At 39.4% G+C, this 16,410-nt stretch overlaps 2 protein-coding genes across 4 annotated transcripts in view; one reads left to right on the forward strand and one right to left on the reverse strand.

The window, feature by feature from the left end:
• PACSIN2 (protein kinase C and casein kinase substrate in neurons 2) overlaps positions 1-16,410 on the reverse strand; it is a 64,586-nt gene extending 48,176 nt beyond the window's left edge. For all 3 annotated transcript variants that reach the window (XM_064460787.1, XM_064460780.1, XM_064460774.1), the window contains exon 1: positions 16,244-16,410. The gene's annotated coding sequence lies outside the window, so the exon portion shown is untranslated. The remainder of the gene's footprint in view (positions 1-16,243) is intronic.
• Positions 852-16,313, forward strand: LOC135316930 (basic proline-rich protein-like). Its single transcript, XM_064472568.1, has 2 exons — positions 852-935; positions 15,663-16,313. Exons 1-2 carry the CDS (start codon positions 852-854, stop codon positions 16,311-16,313), a joined length of 735 nt encoding a protein of 244 aa, XP_064328638.1.

Consider the following 16,410-nt stretch of genomic DNA (forward strand, 5'->3'; position numbering starts at 1 on the left):
GTATTTTCAAATATATATTTTAAAATATACTTTGGGGGATGTGTATTTTAATTTACTAAGGTTATTTCACAACATGCAAAGAAGTGTTTCAGACATGCGTATAATTAAAAAAAATAACATTAAAAGCATGAAAGAGATGGTGAGTCTAGCTGTAAGGTTCTTCTTGCCATTGAGTATTATTAACCTCTGGTACAACTACCTGAAGGCTACACACACACACTCCTGTAGCAAAGATTCTTTCTTTCCTTTTGTAACAAGGAGGCTATCCTCACAGCAGAAACAGGAATACTAATATTTCTGTTTAACTTGAAAATCAGTTTATACCAAAAGACCTTGTGTAACTGTCCATATCTGAAAGGTAAAATAATAGCTGCTTCACAGAGGCAAAACCTGTATAGCTGATGCAGAGCCATCAAAAAAAAAAAACCCACCAGGTACTATACATAACACAAAATTGCATTTTACCACATCTAAAAAAACCAGCATTAGTAAAGAATGTTATATATTCAAGAGCTTAATAACCTTAAGTTGATTCCTCAATGTGCATTTATTCTGTGTGCTGCAATTTATGAGACTGAAAATGAAATTACGTCCAACTCTAACACCTTCAGACAAATTGCCTACCTTTTCCCCTCTCAACTCCTACAAGAAGTTGAATATTCAGTATGTTTCATAGGAAGAGAAAATTTCATTACCTAGTTTACATTTGCACACTATCTTAGAAAGCCTGTAGCCATAATTCCAACCCAAAACGTCAATTTTAAAACAAGGAAGGCTAATGTTTGACTCCTTCACAGACTGGTAACACTTTAGCATTGGAAACAGCTTGCTTCATTTGACTCAGACAAGCAATGAGCCATTTAATTGTGACAGTCTACCAGACTGTTTTCAACAGGAAAGAAATCCTGTTCCTTTCAGTTTCCAAGAAAATACAGGTAAGATCTATTCACATCTTTACCACCAGATTTTATGGGAAGTCAATGCAATAACAGATTAGATTGGCAAATGATGAGGATTACAGTGAGGGTCACAGAGATCCTGAAAACAAGGTCAAGTCCTTGGAGTTGATAAGGCTGGACTAGTCAGTGTGTCAAGTAGGTCTTCAGAGTGTTCAATAGCCACACTTTGCTACAGTAATCAGATCCCATAAGAAATACTTCAGCTGACTATTTGTTAATTTATAATGATCACAGAATCATGAACAGCCCAGGTTGAAAGGGACCTCAAAGGATCATCTAGTCCAACTTTCCGTGGGAAAAGGAGCCTAGATGAGATTATCTAACACCCTGTCTGGTCGCATCTTGAAAACCTCCAGTGATAGGGACTCTACAATCAGTATCTTCCAATTCACAAGACATTTTCAATCATTCAACTTGCAGAAGACAAGAACTAGATCATAGTCACAACAGCACCATTCTCACAGCCAGTTACATTTAATTTGCTTGTTTACCTCCTGCACACAAACACACAATTGTAGTCCATTTTTCTTTTTTTCTTATGCTAAAGTAGAAGTCTGCACAATTGAATCTTGCAGCCAAAGCCATTAACTAATCCTTTAACAACAAATTCTAATACCTGAAGAAAAATGTCATGGTTACATAACATTTTTCTGGTACAACACAGAAAATGTAAGCTACACCTAATTCATAAATTGGTATAGGTCTTCTATTGTAGTCCATTTTGTAGAACATGAATTACAAATACATAAGTAACTATTAGCTTGAAAGAACACTCATTTGGTACACATGTACGCAAAGTAGTTTTTGTCCTGGATGTTATGTCCTGGTATAACTGTTTCTTATCATACAAATATACTTTTATTGCAACATCCATCGGCATGAGGTTTGTTCTATTAACCCCTCCTCAGTATTTGCCTTATCTCATACTACCTTCACACAATTATTAAATATTCAATTATCTGATCTTGTGCTTAATGCTGCTCTTAGAGCACAGGCAATCCAATATTACAATTCTCAACACAAATCACAAGGATGTGCAGAGAGACAGTAGTCATCAATGCCCAAATACATTCCCAAAACACCATAAAGCTCTACACCCAAAATATTTCAGTCTTCCTTTTCTACCACTGGCACCTAAAACTCCTTTCAAAGGCAGGCAACTTTTCTTTAAGAAATGTTTATATGTTTATTCTTATTTTTACACAAATGGAAGAATTCTAATGACACCAAACTAGCCTAAGTCTAACCAACATTTTGTTAGAATATAGTATCCACCTGTAGTTCAGCTTAAAGAGCTTTCTGTAAAAGAAGCTACAGTAGTTGACACACAGATCTTCTGTTGGTCTTCATTCTGAGGCTTTGAATAACAATGCCTGGTACTAATTGGAACAAGTTAAAATCACAACATAAGTGTTATGTGATACCAAAAGAGTCCTAAGGGGGTTTTTTTAGGTTGTCCCTGGTTGCTTGTACGAGAATATATAAATGATATCCCTACAATATTCATCAAACAAAAGAAACTTCTAAAGATAGCCTTTTCAACCTAAAAATAGTGCAGCAGCAAAGGCGGCTATTTGAACAGGTTTAGTGCTGACTCAGAGCTTTGGCTAAGTTCTATCATGATTAACATTAAAATCAGTTTTACTAACTCCACATGATTCCAGTTGACAGGCATAAATCAAAATGCAATACTACTGTCCATCTTCTAGTGTCTGGGAAAGGTAAGTCAATAGAAGCTAGCGCAAAGTAATATAAGCAGGATAGATAGAAAGGAGGAAAAGTCATACTAATATCGCTGACACAAAATAATCAGGATACAATGCTATAGAAAGGGTTCATTTAGCTATGCGAAAAACTTCTGGCTCAAGGTTCAAGATATGCAAGGGCAAATCCAGCACTTTCGCCTGTAAGGTAAAGGCACTGAAAGCTTATCCAAATTCTGAGAAGTCTCTAAACTCATCTTTTACAGTCCTCCAGTCAGGGTATTTCAGTAGTAATATTCCAAGAATTTACAGTTTCAGGATCTGGATGGAAGTTACCATCTGAATTCATTCACCTTAGCACAGACAACCAGTAATTCTATAATCAAGTTTTAAATTCCAAACAAGATCAGAAGAAATCCAATAAGAAGCTGTTAAGTGGATTTTCAAGTAGGTAGTTATCGCTTGCTTCAATATTTCAGTTTCAGTAGGCTGGCTTCAAACAAAACTTTAAAGTTGTTCAATTTTCATTTTATGCATATGTATGCCAAATCCCTACTTGTAACTATCTTTCACCCAAGATGAAGATTTTTTTTTTTCCTTAAAACAGAAAAAAAACCATTCACTAAGTTAGCAACTTGGAAGCAAGATTTTAAAATGTATTTTTAAGCTTATGTAGTTAGATTTCCAGCATCCCTTTTAGTATTCATAGCTACATAAAGCAGTTAAGTACTTGAAATCGGGCAATGGCAAAATACAGAGAAGACATGACTTGCATTCCTTCCTCTTTTAGGGCAAATACTATAGCCAGATTGAGATTTTTCACAGTACTCCAAATTTAAACATGCACACCAACTCTGATGTAAATGCCTACGTGCAACAGGCTATTCTTTGCACATTCAGTAATTCTCATGGGCCAGCACAGCTGCATAACTAGAGAAAGTAGCTCAAATTTCATTCAAAGATTCATGTGATACATTTGATTTGATTATTAGCCCCCTGGCTAGTAATAATCTCACAGAAATTATAAACTCCACAGTTGAACTACTAACATAATTCACAACTCAGGCGAATAATCTCAAAAAGATTATACTAGTACAGCATTATTCATTTGAAAAATGAAGGTCTTATCCATGTGTATGAAATGTGAAATAAACACTGCAAATGCAAAAAATTACGTAAAACGTGCACAATGAAAACGCCTTTAAATGTACATGAAAACATCAAAACCTGTTCAACTCTTTCCATATTTCCTCGCTATGCAGTAAGATCTCTTGGACACAACATAAAAACTGCTAAAGTTATTACTGTAAAACTAGTAGTGTTCAGCAATAAACGGGTAGGCATTACATGCTAAATTTAGCACCGTTTGTGCTACACAAAGGAAAGTGTTTCAGCAATACTTAATAACATGTAGACGCAAAGGTGCTTCCTATCTAGCCTGTTTTGCAAGAAAGGGGAGGGGGGCAAAAGGGGCAGAAATATCAAAGATCTCCAATTGCCCTTTCAGTTTCTCTACAGGGCTAGTTAAAAAACCCAGCTAACTGGATCCTTAGAGAAAGTTAGACTACTTCTTATTTTATTAGAGTGATCAAAATCTAAAGCAAAAAGCTACAGGTTGTCTTGCATAACCCTAAAATAAATCCAGAGTTGATGTATACGTGTTTTATATATTTGCATGTATTGATCACTGAACTGCTACTGACTTGGCAATAATTGAAATCGCACACCAGAGATTTTACTCATGATACCCATATGACTCATAGGATTTACATTCTACCAGAAACTATGTAATAGCCTGATCTAAAGCAAGTGCTAAAGATACAGTAATTAGATACAGACTAGACCCACATATTGTTCTCTGATATGGGGATACTACAAGCCAAAGCAGAAGCAGCTGCTTATATGCTACTTTGGACAAAGGATTTCTTAGCCAGTTACAAACCAATTTCAAGGTTCATCTACAGATCATTTAAAACTATATATATTGTCCTTTATTTTCCTCAAATTTGTGTTGAGGAATGTAAATAACAGATTTGGTCCTACCTCAGTGAACAGACAAGACATTCATGATATCCAGTGAATGAACATTCACTCTCCCAGCACAGTGAACAACTAAAAGAAAAGCACAACGTGTTCTACAATACTGCTCAGTCTGCTTTCTTGGAATGATATTCTCTGCTAGCCAATCTGTCCACCTGCTTCAAACAAAACACCAGTGGAAGAGTGCTTTGCTAAGAATAGCTAAGAAAACAGACTGGGCAGTATCACAGAAAAGTAACAGGAAGATCCAACTAATTCTATTTAAATTATTTTTGAAGGGGGGAAAAGGAACCCCAAAGCGACCCCAAACAGCACAGGTTACAATAAGGTAAGGGAGCAGTTTTTCTAATCTAGGAAACAAAAGAGCTGGCATGGTTTTTGTGTATACCTAGGGTTTTCCTAGGGCAGGGAGGACACAGACACCAACATTCTAAAAAAACCACTTGATTCTTTCCACAAGATTAACTCAATTTTGGATATTAAATATTGAGTTGGAATTCAAAGCTAGTTCTTCAAAACCTGGTTTAACAATAAAGTGTCAAACAGGTTAAGTCTTCTGCTAGGAGTTTCAAAAATTTATTTAGCATTCACTTTTAATAAATACAGCATTTCATTACATAAGAACATATATCAGCATTACACATTAGAAATATTTAAGTTACAACTGAGTACTTGAGAAGTCAAAAGGCAGAGCCTTTTAGCTCCTTTCTACTTAGAACTTATTCAGCTTTGAAAAGTATTTCAATTCTGTCTTCTAGACACACTAAAATATATTAAGCAAAAATTCAAGAAAAAAACCCAGTAAGTTTACCTTTAAATTTATGAATTCAAGATCATTTGAAACTTATTACCTATTCAGGCATGCATTCAAAATGGGTAAAAAAAATAACATAAGTTTAAGTGAATTTTCAATTCCCTTAACTATAAATAGTTTAAGCGTACAGTCTCTAGGCAGCAAGTGTTAGATCTTACCCGGTTGTATTTCAGCAGCTCATGTAGCACAGCTTCAGCTGCTAGGATGAGCAACACTGTTGCATTTATATACACTATTTTTCTTATTTTATTACTTCCTGACCATCTTTGGCATACACGGCATTATAAATACACTTATACAAAAACTTGTTGACACCCAACATTCACTTTACAGCTTAACTTTATAGAAATTATTCACTGTACTGCTCTTCTCAATACCAAGCCTGATCACTTTATTATGGCATAAATTTGTTCCACTGACAAAAAAAATTGATCTGGTGTTATCCCACATCCCCAGTCACTCCTCCTGACCCATCTGTATGCCATCGATTCTACTCAGGAAGCCAGGTGCTAAGCTTTATCCAGCTGAAAATCACTCCACCAAAAGTAGAGAGTTTCTTGCTGGACCAGGGACCCAACTCTGGTCACAGCACAGACACATAAATAGTGCTAGCACAGAGCACATAGCAAGAACAAACAGCTGGGCACCAGGGAAAGAACATGATTTCGTACTTTAGTAGCAGCACAGGCTACCACTGTTTTTGAAGTTACTTGCCTTATCACTGTGAGCAGAAGTGGCAACAAGCTTCTGAGCTAATTTAACAAGTTACAAGATATTACGCTAACAAAAGGAATAAACAAATACATGTTCACCACAAAAGATACTCTTCAGTCCCAGTATGAGACCCTGCAGGACAGGCAAAAAGACATTTTGATTGTTTGTGTGTAAATAGTAGGCACACAAATAAGAGGTGAGGTTTTTGCATTTGGGAACAAAAATCAAGCCCGTTTAACATCACTGAAATCTCACTGTACAAGTAACATGACTGAACAGTTTGTAAGTGGTTATACTGTATGTAGAGAGGATTAAGTGATCAAGAAAGGGGTGGTGACGCTCCTGCAGTAATACTCACTACTCATTTGAATTAACAACAACTTTAAAGAACAGTAACACTCCACATTCTGGAACATCTTCCAATAGCTCATGCAATATGCGGGCACTAACTGGTATCTATCAGAGACCACTAACCCATACTAAACAACATAGACCAGTCAGCTCCTCCTGCAGTGAGCTGCTGTGGGAAGCAGAACGCTGCATTACTGCAGGGTACTTTGGTCCCACTAACATATGTTCCACGTTTCACTTCCCCAAGTCTAACATTAGCATGGAATTTAACATACATGATAGGTGACAATGTCCTAACTCAAAGAGCACGTTGCGTTCAACATGAAGGAACTCCACGTACCTCAAAAGAGAATGGATGATAGAACTAAAAAGAAGCAACTACCTGCATATCAGTCCTGAGTCGATGCAGACCATTTCCAGCTTCAATTGAGAAGACTCAGATTGGGCAATCTGATAAAATAATATTACTTTATCATGCAAGAATCACAGGGAATCACATAAGACTAACAGCTGTCCCTAAAGCTACGTTAGAAGAAAAATACACAGTAGCTTCAGAAATAGCTGTACGTGAAGTGGAAAAGAGGGAAGTTCATGGCAGTAAATGTTCCAAAAAGGTAGGAATGATGAAAGATAACAGGGAAAAAAAAAAGCGCAAGTAGATGTAGTGGTAGACCTCAAATATATTTAAGGCTCCTTTAGTGTCCTTATTATAACAACCTGAGCAACAATGCATCATTCCTAAGGTATCAACATTAATGTAGTAACAGAGGCAGAAGACCTATGAATGCCAACAAATAATCATACCAGACTGATAGGATTATTAGCCCGCCAATTAGAAATCAAAAGGGCTTAGCAGTCCAAACAAGCACATCCAAATTAGCTTTTGTTCAAGAATCTCAAAATTTCATTTGGGAGGCTCTAAGTCATGAACTTTTAAGAAATTCTGAGAATGGGACAGTTCTAGAAGGTTAGAGAAAAACTGATGTCACATAAGGGACATGGTTAGTTTACTAAAAACAAGTCAATTAAAAGTGGAATCTTCCTTGTTCTATTGAGCAAAACAAGTTGGTAATAATAATTACATAGGTAAAAAGATAAATCAATACAACCAACTTCTTAACAGCATCCTCTTTTTATGAGGTTACCATGCTGAGGACAGAAATTTCAGCACAGCATTCAACTTGCTATCACAAAGTATTCAGATTAAGATTCAGAATGATGATATAAACTCAGTATGATATTATATTTATTTTAAGCCCTCAAAATAAAGAGTCAAGAATAAAGCAGGATGTGTCCACCGAGCTACTGCTAAGCTGTTTACCATTACTATTGTGACCTCAAAAAGATCAGGAATCACGACCGATCTACTGCGCAGATCATTTAAGCCTGAGGAAATAGTAAATAACAGAGAATCCAAGTGCTGATAAACCAAACTGAACTGTTTGCCAAAATGAGCACAAGCTAAATAGGCTAATTTGAAATTCACATTGGACTGTACCAAGACAAAGTTTAATTTTCCTATCTCATAAAAACAGCCTAATATTTTAAGCATCAAGTCTGAAGAATTCTGAAAATGAGAGGAATACTCAGTTGAAAGTTGAATGTGCTCAATGAATCGCAGGATATAAACAAAGTGCTGTGAGGTAGGCAGCTAGAATGATGCATTATCTGACTCTACATCAGAGAGAGTACTCTGTTTCAGACAGCAGGACTAATTAGCCAACAGGGCAAGTAACAGGGTTGTGATGGACTCTACGTCCATTCTTTCTAAATGGGAAGTTTTCTTTGTGGTTATATCAAATCCCAAGAGGGATTAATTCACAGAAGTCCTATAGCTTGTCTTCTTCAGATGAGACCAGATGATTATAAATAGTTCCTTCCTGGATCAAAATCTATTAATCATTCTTTTGTATTTGTACTGTGTGCTATTAGCAACTGGATAATCAAACTACTTTAACATTTTAAGAGCAACAGCAATTAGAATATTTATATGAAAGATCATCTCTCAGATGTCTATAGAACATCAGTGCACGATCCACAGATTAAAAACTGCCTATATGTTAAAGCCATCTCCAAAACATGCTCCTGAGGATATATCCAGAACTGTGAGAAAAGATAAGGAAGAAACAGAAGAATAGGAAGTTCATTCCAAATTTACAAATAAGTTTACCTATCCTGCAGATATTATGAGATGTACATCTCATTACAACATCTTTTCAAAAATCTGCATCAAATCATCACAAGTATTAAACTAAAAGGTATATAAACTTCTGGTATAATACAACTGCCATCAAATTCAAGGGTTTGGTAGCAGGAGGGCTACAGGGATAGCTTCTGTGAGAAGCCGCTAGAAGCTTCCCCTGTGTCTGACAGAGCCAATGCCAGCTGGCCCCAAGACAGACCCACCACTGACCAAGGTCGAGCCCATCAGCAATGGTAGTAACGTCTCTGGGGTAACAGATTTAAGGGGCAAGAAAAATGGAACTGTGCAATTGCAGCAGTAAAGAGGAGTGAGAATATGTGAGAGGAACAGCCCTGCAGACACGAAGGTCAGTGAAGAAGGAGGGGGAGGAGGTGCTCCAGGTGCTGGAGCAGAGATTCCCCTGCAGCCCGTGAAGACCATGGTGAGGCAGGCTGTCCCCCTGGAGCCCATGGAGGGTAACAGTGGAGCATAGATCCATCCACCTGCAGCCCGTGGAGGACCCCATGGCAGAGCATGTCGATGCTCAAAGATGACTATGACACCCTGGGAAGCCTGTGCTGGAACAGGCTCCCGGCAGGACCTGTGGGCCCATGGAAAGAGAAGCCCACACTGGGGCAGGTTTGCTGGCAGGACTTGTGACCCTGTGGGGGACCCACACTGGAGCAGTCTGTTGCTGAAGGATTGCACCCTGTGAAAGGGACCCACACTGGAGCAGTTTGTGAAGAACTGCAGCCTGTGGGAAGGACTCACATTGGAGAAGTTTGTGGAAGAGTGTCTTCCCATTGGAAGGACCCCATGCTGGAGCAGGGGAAGAGTATGAGGAGTCCTCCCCTGAGGAGAAAGGGGTGGCAGAGAAAATGTGTGATAAACTGAGTGCAACCCCCATTCCCCATCCCGATGTGCTGCTGGGGGAGAGGAGGTAGAGAAATCAGGAGTGAAGTTGAGCCCAGGAAGAAGGGAGGTGTGGTGGGAAGGTGTTTTAAAAACTGGTTTTATTTCTCATTACCCTACTCTGATTTGATTGTTAACAAATTTCCCCAAGTCAAGACTGTTTTGCCCGTGATGGTAACTGGTGGGTGATCTCTCCCCGTCCTCATCTTGACCCATGAGCCTTTCATTACGTTTTCTCTCCCCTCTCCAGCTGAAGAGGAGAGTGATAGGGAGGGTTGGTGGGCATCTGGCATCCAGCCAGGGTCAACACACCACAGGGCATCAATGATACAGTAATAGTATACAACTTATTTCACTTCCTTTTCCATTTAGGACTCTGTTCCCTTAAGACAGCATGAAAGTTTGCTTCGAGAAGTAGCACTATGAATCACGGGTTATTGGTTGATCATGCTTTATCCATATGTGCTGGTTGTTCCTGCTTTCAATTGAACCAGCTTTCAAAAAAATCAAAAAAACCTCAACTGAAAGCAAGAACATGTTGCATCCCTAGTAGTCCCCTGGGCCAAAAAAACCTGCTAGTAGAAAACAGAACAGCAGTAAAATATACCCAGCTTGTGTAAACCAATGGAAACACTACTGGCCTACCATGATAGTGGACCGATACAAATAATCAATGAGATGGCAACAGTCCCAGCTGTGGGCATAAGAATTTAATTTATTTAATTGCCCAAAAGAGGAATAACTAGCCACTCAATTTGTTTCTCACTGTATTTGAATTACACAAGACAGTGTTCTTTATATGAAGTTCTCTCCTAACACACAAAAATGAAAGAAAAGTTGTTTAAAGGAAATCGTGATCTAGTTCCAGTTCTCACAGGTAAAACAGAGTGCTCACATTTTACAGTGGAACCATCACCTCAACCCAGCAAGAACATGCAAATAATTCCCTTCAGTTAAGTTCATGCTAGAGCTTAAACAAGCCATTCACTGGCTCCTTCAAGTTAAGCACAATTGTATGTTGACCAGATAGTAGATTATTTGGGTTAGATTATTTCAGGTAGATGATGAAAAAAAAAAGAGCCTTGAAGCTTTTATCTGTAACTATTCAGGGACAGAGAGAACCTGAAGACTTTGGAGAAAAAAATGCTTTTAAAAATGTTATTCATGGACTGTGGAAGTAAGCATGCCAACAAGTTGATGTTGTATACATGTGGTTCCACTAAATACAAAGAGTTGTTTTAACATACCTAGGCCTGTTTGTTATAGATTTATCATTTCTCCTCACAAGAAAGCAGCATTGTTCCACTCAGCAGTGATCCAGGTATGTCAATTTGCCAAGAAAGGCTCTCTTCAGTGAGAAGATCAGATGCATAAGTCAAACAAAAAAGATGTCCTGTTTGTCCTATGACTCATGGAAGATCATTTATTGAAATCTGTACTTCACGTTAGCCATTTTAAGAAGGGCTCATTAAGCATATTCACCCCACACTCTTTATTTTACCCAGCCAGAAATTTAAAGAACACACCAAACACACCCCTAAAAAACCAAGCCCCCAAAACAAAAAAAAAAAACAAACCAAATAAAGAAAAAACCCAAAACAAAACAAAAAAAACACCACATACCCCCCAAACCACATAAACTTAAAATAGTGAAGTATGGCTGTGCACTTGCTACTGAGAAAAAAAAATTCTTATTTCGATATTCACCTACCATTATAATGCTAAGAAGTTCTGTGCAAATTGTTTTTGGAACCCAGAATCCTTGGCTATTCTCAGAAAGCAGAGTCTGAGATGCCAGGTATGAGAATGCTGCTAGTTCTTTCAGAGCTCAGTCAATACACACCTTTAGTGGTTACAATCACCAGCTGGCCATGTGTCAGCCTGATATGGGCAGTGGGGGTGTGGATTAACTTATTAGCCTACATAAAAATCAGATTTTTGAGTCCTATTTGTGCTACTCATGTACAAGGACACAATAATAATAAGACAGAAAGAACATCACACTTCTGCAAAAAGACACTTCACGGTGAAGATTACAGGAACACCACAGTCATCCAGTTTTAATATTAGTAAACAACCTACTGCTTTATAATCAAAAGCTAAGAGTTTGCAAGTACATCACCATTCTGTGATGCATAAATCACAACAGGCACAAGAATATATTTAAAACACATACTTGTGAACTCCTCTGAGTTCAGTGTCACTTAAAACCGGCATGGCACCTATTCTCAGGGCATCTACTATGTTGCATCTATAACTTTATGTCAAAAGATTACATAAAATCCAGCCTTTTTGGTTTCAGTAAAATTGTTAGAAACAAACATTTCATAATATGATTTGGCAGACTGCTCTTATCCTTGCCATTTTTGCTGTTATATTGTAGTCTGGTTTGTTATTCACTGGACTAGAGTACATGCTAAAAGGCAAAGATGCTTGTTTAAAAATTTTGGTCTGTAGATGCCTTGGAGTTAATTCTTAACTTAAAGGAGAGTCCTACACAAGCAAAAAGGGTTAATAACATGCACTGGCCCAAACCCAAACAATGCAAGATACAGGTTTCCAACACTGTCAAAATATTTACAACGTGTTGTGTAAACCAGAACAGTTTTTAAATATTTGCGTATTCTAAAAAGTTGAATCAGACCACATCACTTAAAGCCTTACAGACTTTTTCTTTTTGCTTCAGAGCTTGTTACTGTGCGGTGTTACAATATCCATGCTAGCTCTATCCCTATTTACTAATTAGGGCTGTGTCCCTTCTCAAATATTGACACATCCTGTCTACCACTATTCAGAGGACTCTACTAATGCACACCAGTTCACAGCGGATCAAGCAGAATCACTCACACTCCAAGAAGCACATATCAGGGCAGACTCTAGACCAACACCATTAGAGAAATTTTGACTGTTCCCTTCCCCCAGGGAAGGTACCTTGCAGGATAGCATGTAAAGGAACGACATCCAAGTCTCATGACATGACAAATTGACTATGACTATAGACTGGGAACCAATCCCAGGATACAACAGCCTTTTTACTATCAGCTTCAGGTTATTCTTCCTAATGCCAGTGAGACAACTAGCCAGGTAACATTCATATTAAGTACACCATTCTAGTCAACCACAGACTCACAACACTTCCTCACTTTATCTCAGTACAGTTATATCACTTATTTCCTGCTTTCCTCCTTTTCGTGTCCCAAGAACAATTCATCACTACAGTAAGTCAAGCCAAAAATCAGTGACTAGGTTAGTTGAAAGGAACAACATCACTTCATGAAGTTTTACGGATTAACACAGAATTTGAATTAAATCCTATGTTACAAAAAAATGTTCATCTTACAGACTAGCCTTCAATTCAAGCTTTAGAGACTTCATTCCAGGTCTCAGGCAATGAGTAAGTCATTAAATCTTAGAATTTCTTTTAAAAAGCAGAGATGCCAAGAACCAGCAAAGCACTACTCTAATTTAATAGTTTACATGCATGTTTAAACAAATCTATTTAAAACCCCTTCAATCTGCATCTACCATTCTCCTGGCTTATTGTATAAGAAGATGCAACTTTTTTCCAGGACCTGCTACTCCCACATTGAAAAAACCATGCACCATCTCAGAAGCAGAAAGGTACCTTTTAGCTAACTTGTATTACTCCCACAGATTCATATATGCACAGGCAATTCTTGACTAGCAGCACCGCTAAGCATTTTATCCTTTGCCATTCCTGTGTCAGTTCTGCGTTTCCCTGATTGTGGCCTAAAGGTTACTGTGACCTGAATTCGTAGCTTGTAAATGCAGGACAAGAGACTCCTGTGCTTGTCACAAGGACATCTTTAAGCGAGTAACTCACTCAGCTCTAGAGAAGGAAAAGGTACCTATATGCTGTATAAACAGACCATAAAAACAAAACTTCTCATGCCTAACACTAAATTATCCAAACATATCATGCAGTAAAAATAACAGGCTCACAATACTGATTTTTCAGACCAACATTCAAGTGTGTGCCCCAATACAACAAAAGAAAGGAGACATCAACCCATTAGGTATACACCAGCCTAGGTATTTTCATAAAGTATTACTTACAAGCATAGATCAAAATGTTGCCCAGAATATCACTGCAAAGTCAGAAAGCAATGTTACTATAATGGTATTTCAAACATTAAAGGAATAAAAAAGTAAAATTAGAAAAATACAATTAAATATACACTACAGAATAGAATGAAGTTTTTGTTACAGAGGTGACCTGGAGAATACAGAAACTCTCTCATAAACCTATGACAGTTAAAAAAAGTTAAAGAACACTTAAGACCATCCACAAAGATGCATATACCTAATATCAAGCCCAGCAATCATACATGCCATCTAATTTGTCAGCTCGATATTTACTGCATCCACTTGCAGCACACCATCTTCAAAACAAAACAAAAAAAATCAGTGGAAAAATAATTCCAAAACAGTTTTGCCCCTCAACCATTAATAAACTATTTCATTGCTAACTACAATTGTGCTATGTATCTTCCTTTTAACACTGATATCGTTGCTTGATGTGTGGTATGCAGTTTAACACCCCAAAGCAGTTTTTAATGTTTACTCTAGTATGGCACTGCGCAACACTCAGACCTTGAGCCAAAGAAACTGACTCTAGAACTGTGAACTACGCACCAAGGGGAGTTTGGAACACTTGAACACTGAAAAGCCATGCCAAGGCTAACACTACAGAGGACAAGGTAGCACCTTCACTCCTTTCCTGTTTACCACACCTACACTGTGGTATAGTATGATCAGAGATCTCTAAAATGATGCTGCATTGTGCTAATGAGACATGCCCTGTGCGCTAATACATGCTATTGCTTAAGCTGATTCAGTTGTAATTGGCAGAATATAACTCTACCATCTCTGAAGGCAAATCGCAAGTTTGACAAAATATAATTTCAGGCAGGTACAGGTATGAAAGAACAAGCACATCAGCCCTCAGTGTTAATAACCTTAATAGTTAAAAAACACAGTTAAGAAGTTTTGCCCATCTGAAATACAAACTGTTTTAGTTAACTCTCACTTTTAAGCAGAAATACAGGTCTTCCCCCCACCCAAGAAAGCAATGAAGCAATGTTTTTATATTGGACTCAGAGACAGAAAAGAATGATCTTTTTGTAGCGCTAAAAAAGGAAAACACAGGTGCTTACATAACACAGTCTTCACTATGACTATTATAATAATACACTGTTAACACTTTTACCTTTTCAAAGAGGAAAGGTTCTGTCTTTAGAGAAGGGCTGAACAAACTCTGGAATTAAATCCACATTAGCAGAAGGGAAAAAATCCCCCCTATAGCAAGAGAAAACAGTCTTATGGCAACCTTTCAAGCTGTTGAAAGGTTGTGAGGTCATGGAGTGTAACAGAAGAAAACAAAAACATCGAGTGCATCTGAAGGCTCATTTTTTACCCCAGTCTGGGTCACATACAACTGATCAAACTTACTGAAATAGGTACAGGAAACATGAACGATGGTGTACTTGTTCTAAATTACCCTAACTAATCTACAGTTTTAATCTCGAATGGCCAACAAAACTGAAGACTTAAAACTGCCAGATTCCATTTACTTTTCAGACATTCAATTTTCAAACATCCCTCGCACCTTTCTGGCTACTGCTCGGGCAAACGGATGAAGTCTCAGAAGACTGAGTCGATCAGCTTCTGAGTCACTCCAACCAAAGACAGCCAAGCAGCTGGGAAAGATGGATAAACAAGCCAAGCAGACACCTTAGATACCCGGTGTTTCTTTAACCAGGTAGCCTCGACACATATAAAGAGTCTTCTGTCCCACACAGACGTTTCATTCTGGGAGACGAGGAGATTTTTCCCGCAAGCCAGAAAAGGGAAAGTCAGAGAGAGAAGGCGGCAATGGCAAGACCAAGAAGCCTGACTTAGCTGTGTCATTACTAGTACTCAGGACTCTGTGAGCCGTTTAAAATCTCACTCTCCCCCCCCCACAGAAACACCTCCTCCCAGCAAATCAGCATCGTTACCTGCCATCATCCAGGAGGCCGGGATTTCAAAACCAGGAGGAAAAACCCAATGGCTCGATTTCAGGTCTCCCTCCTCGCCCTCTTTTCCTCCCGTCCCCTCCCAAAACCAAAGCCGTCACCACCACTGAGCGGGTCACTAAACTTCCCCGAGCAGCGAGTTCTTCCCTCCTACAGGAACCGAGCCTCCCCACGGCCAGTGTCGTCATCCCCCGCAAGCCCCGGCCCTACCCTTCCCAGCCAGGCGCCCGCAAGGAGAGCTTCACCTTTCCCTCTCCGCCCCCACCGCCCCACCGCCCCACCGCCGGGGAGCCGAGCCCCGCCACCCAAAGGGACCTTCACAGGGCTTGCCACCCGCCGCGCCCCGCCCCGCCGCGGCCTGACCCCGCCACGGGGCACCGGCGGCTGAACCAACCACCCCCCACCCCCGCGCCCGCCGGTGAGGCGACCCCCTCCCGCGGCAAAGGCTCCGACGGGGGGCCTAAACCCCGGCCTCCGCCTCAAGCCTCTCTCCCTGAAGCCGGGGCCCAAGACTACGGCATCGCCCTCACCTGGAACACCGGGAAATGCCTGTCTCCTGTGCCCGCCGGCAACGAAGGAGGGAGGGAGGAAGGGGACTAAGGAGACGGCGAAAGACCACGGAGAAAAGCGAGAGAAGCCCCACGACTCCGCTCCCCGCCACACCGACTGACTGACTGACTGACCGCCGCCCCCCGCG

Source organism: Phalacrocorax carbo, chromosome 1, assembly GCF_963921805.1.
Source record: "Phalacrocorax carbo chromosome 1, bPhaCar2.1, whole genome shotgun sequence".
NCBI classification, from domain to species: Eukaryota; Metazoa; Chordata; class Aves; order Suliformes; family Phalacrocoracidae; genus Phalacrocorax; species Phalacrocorax carbo.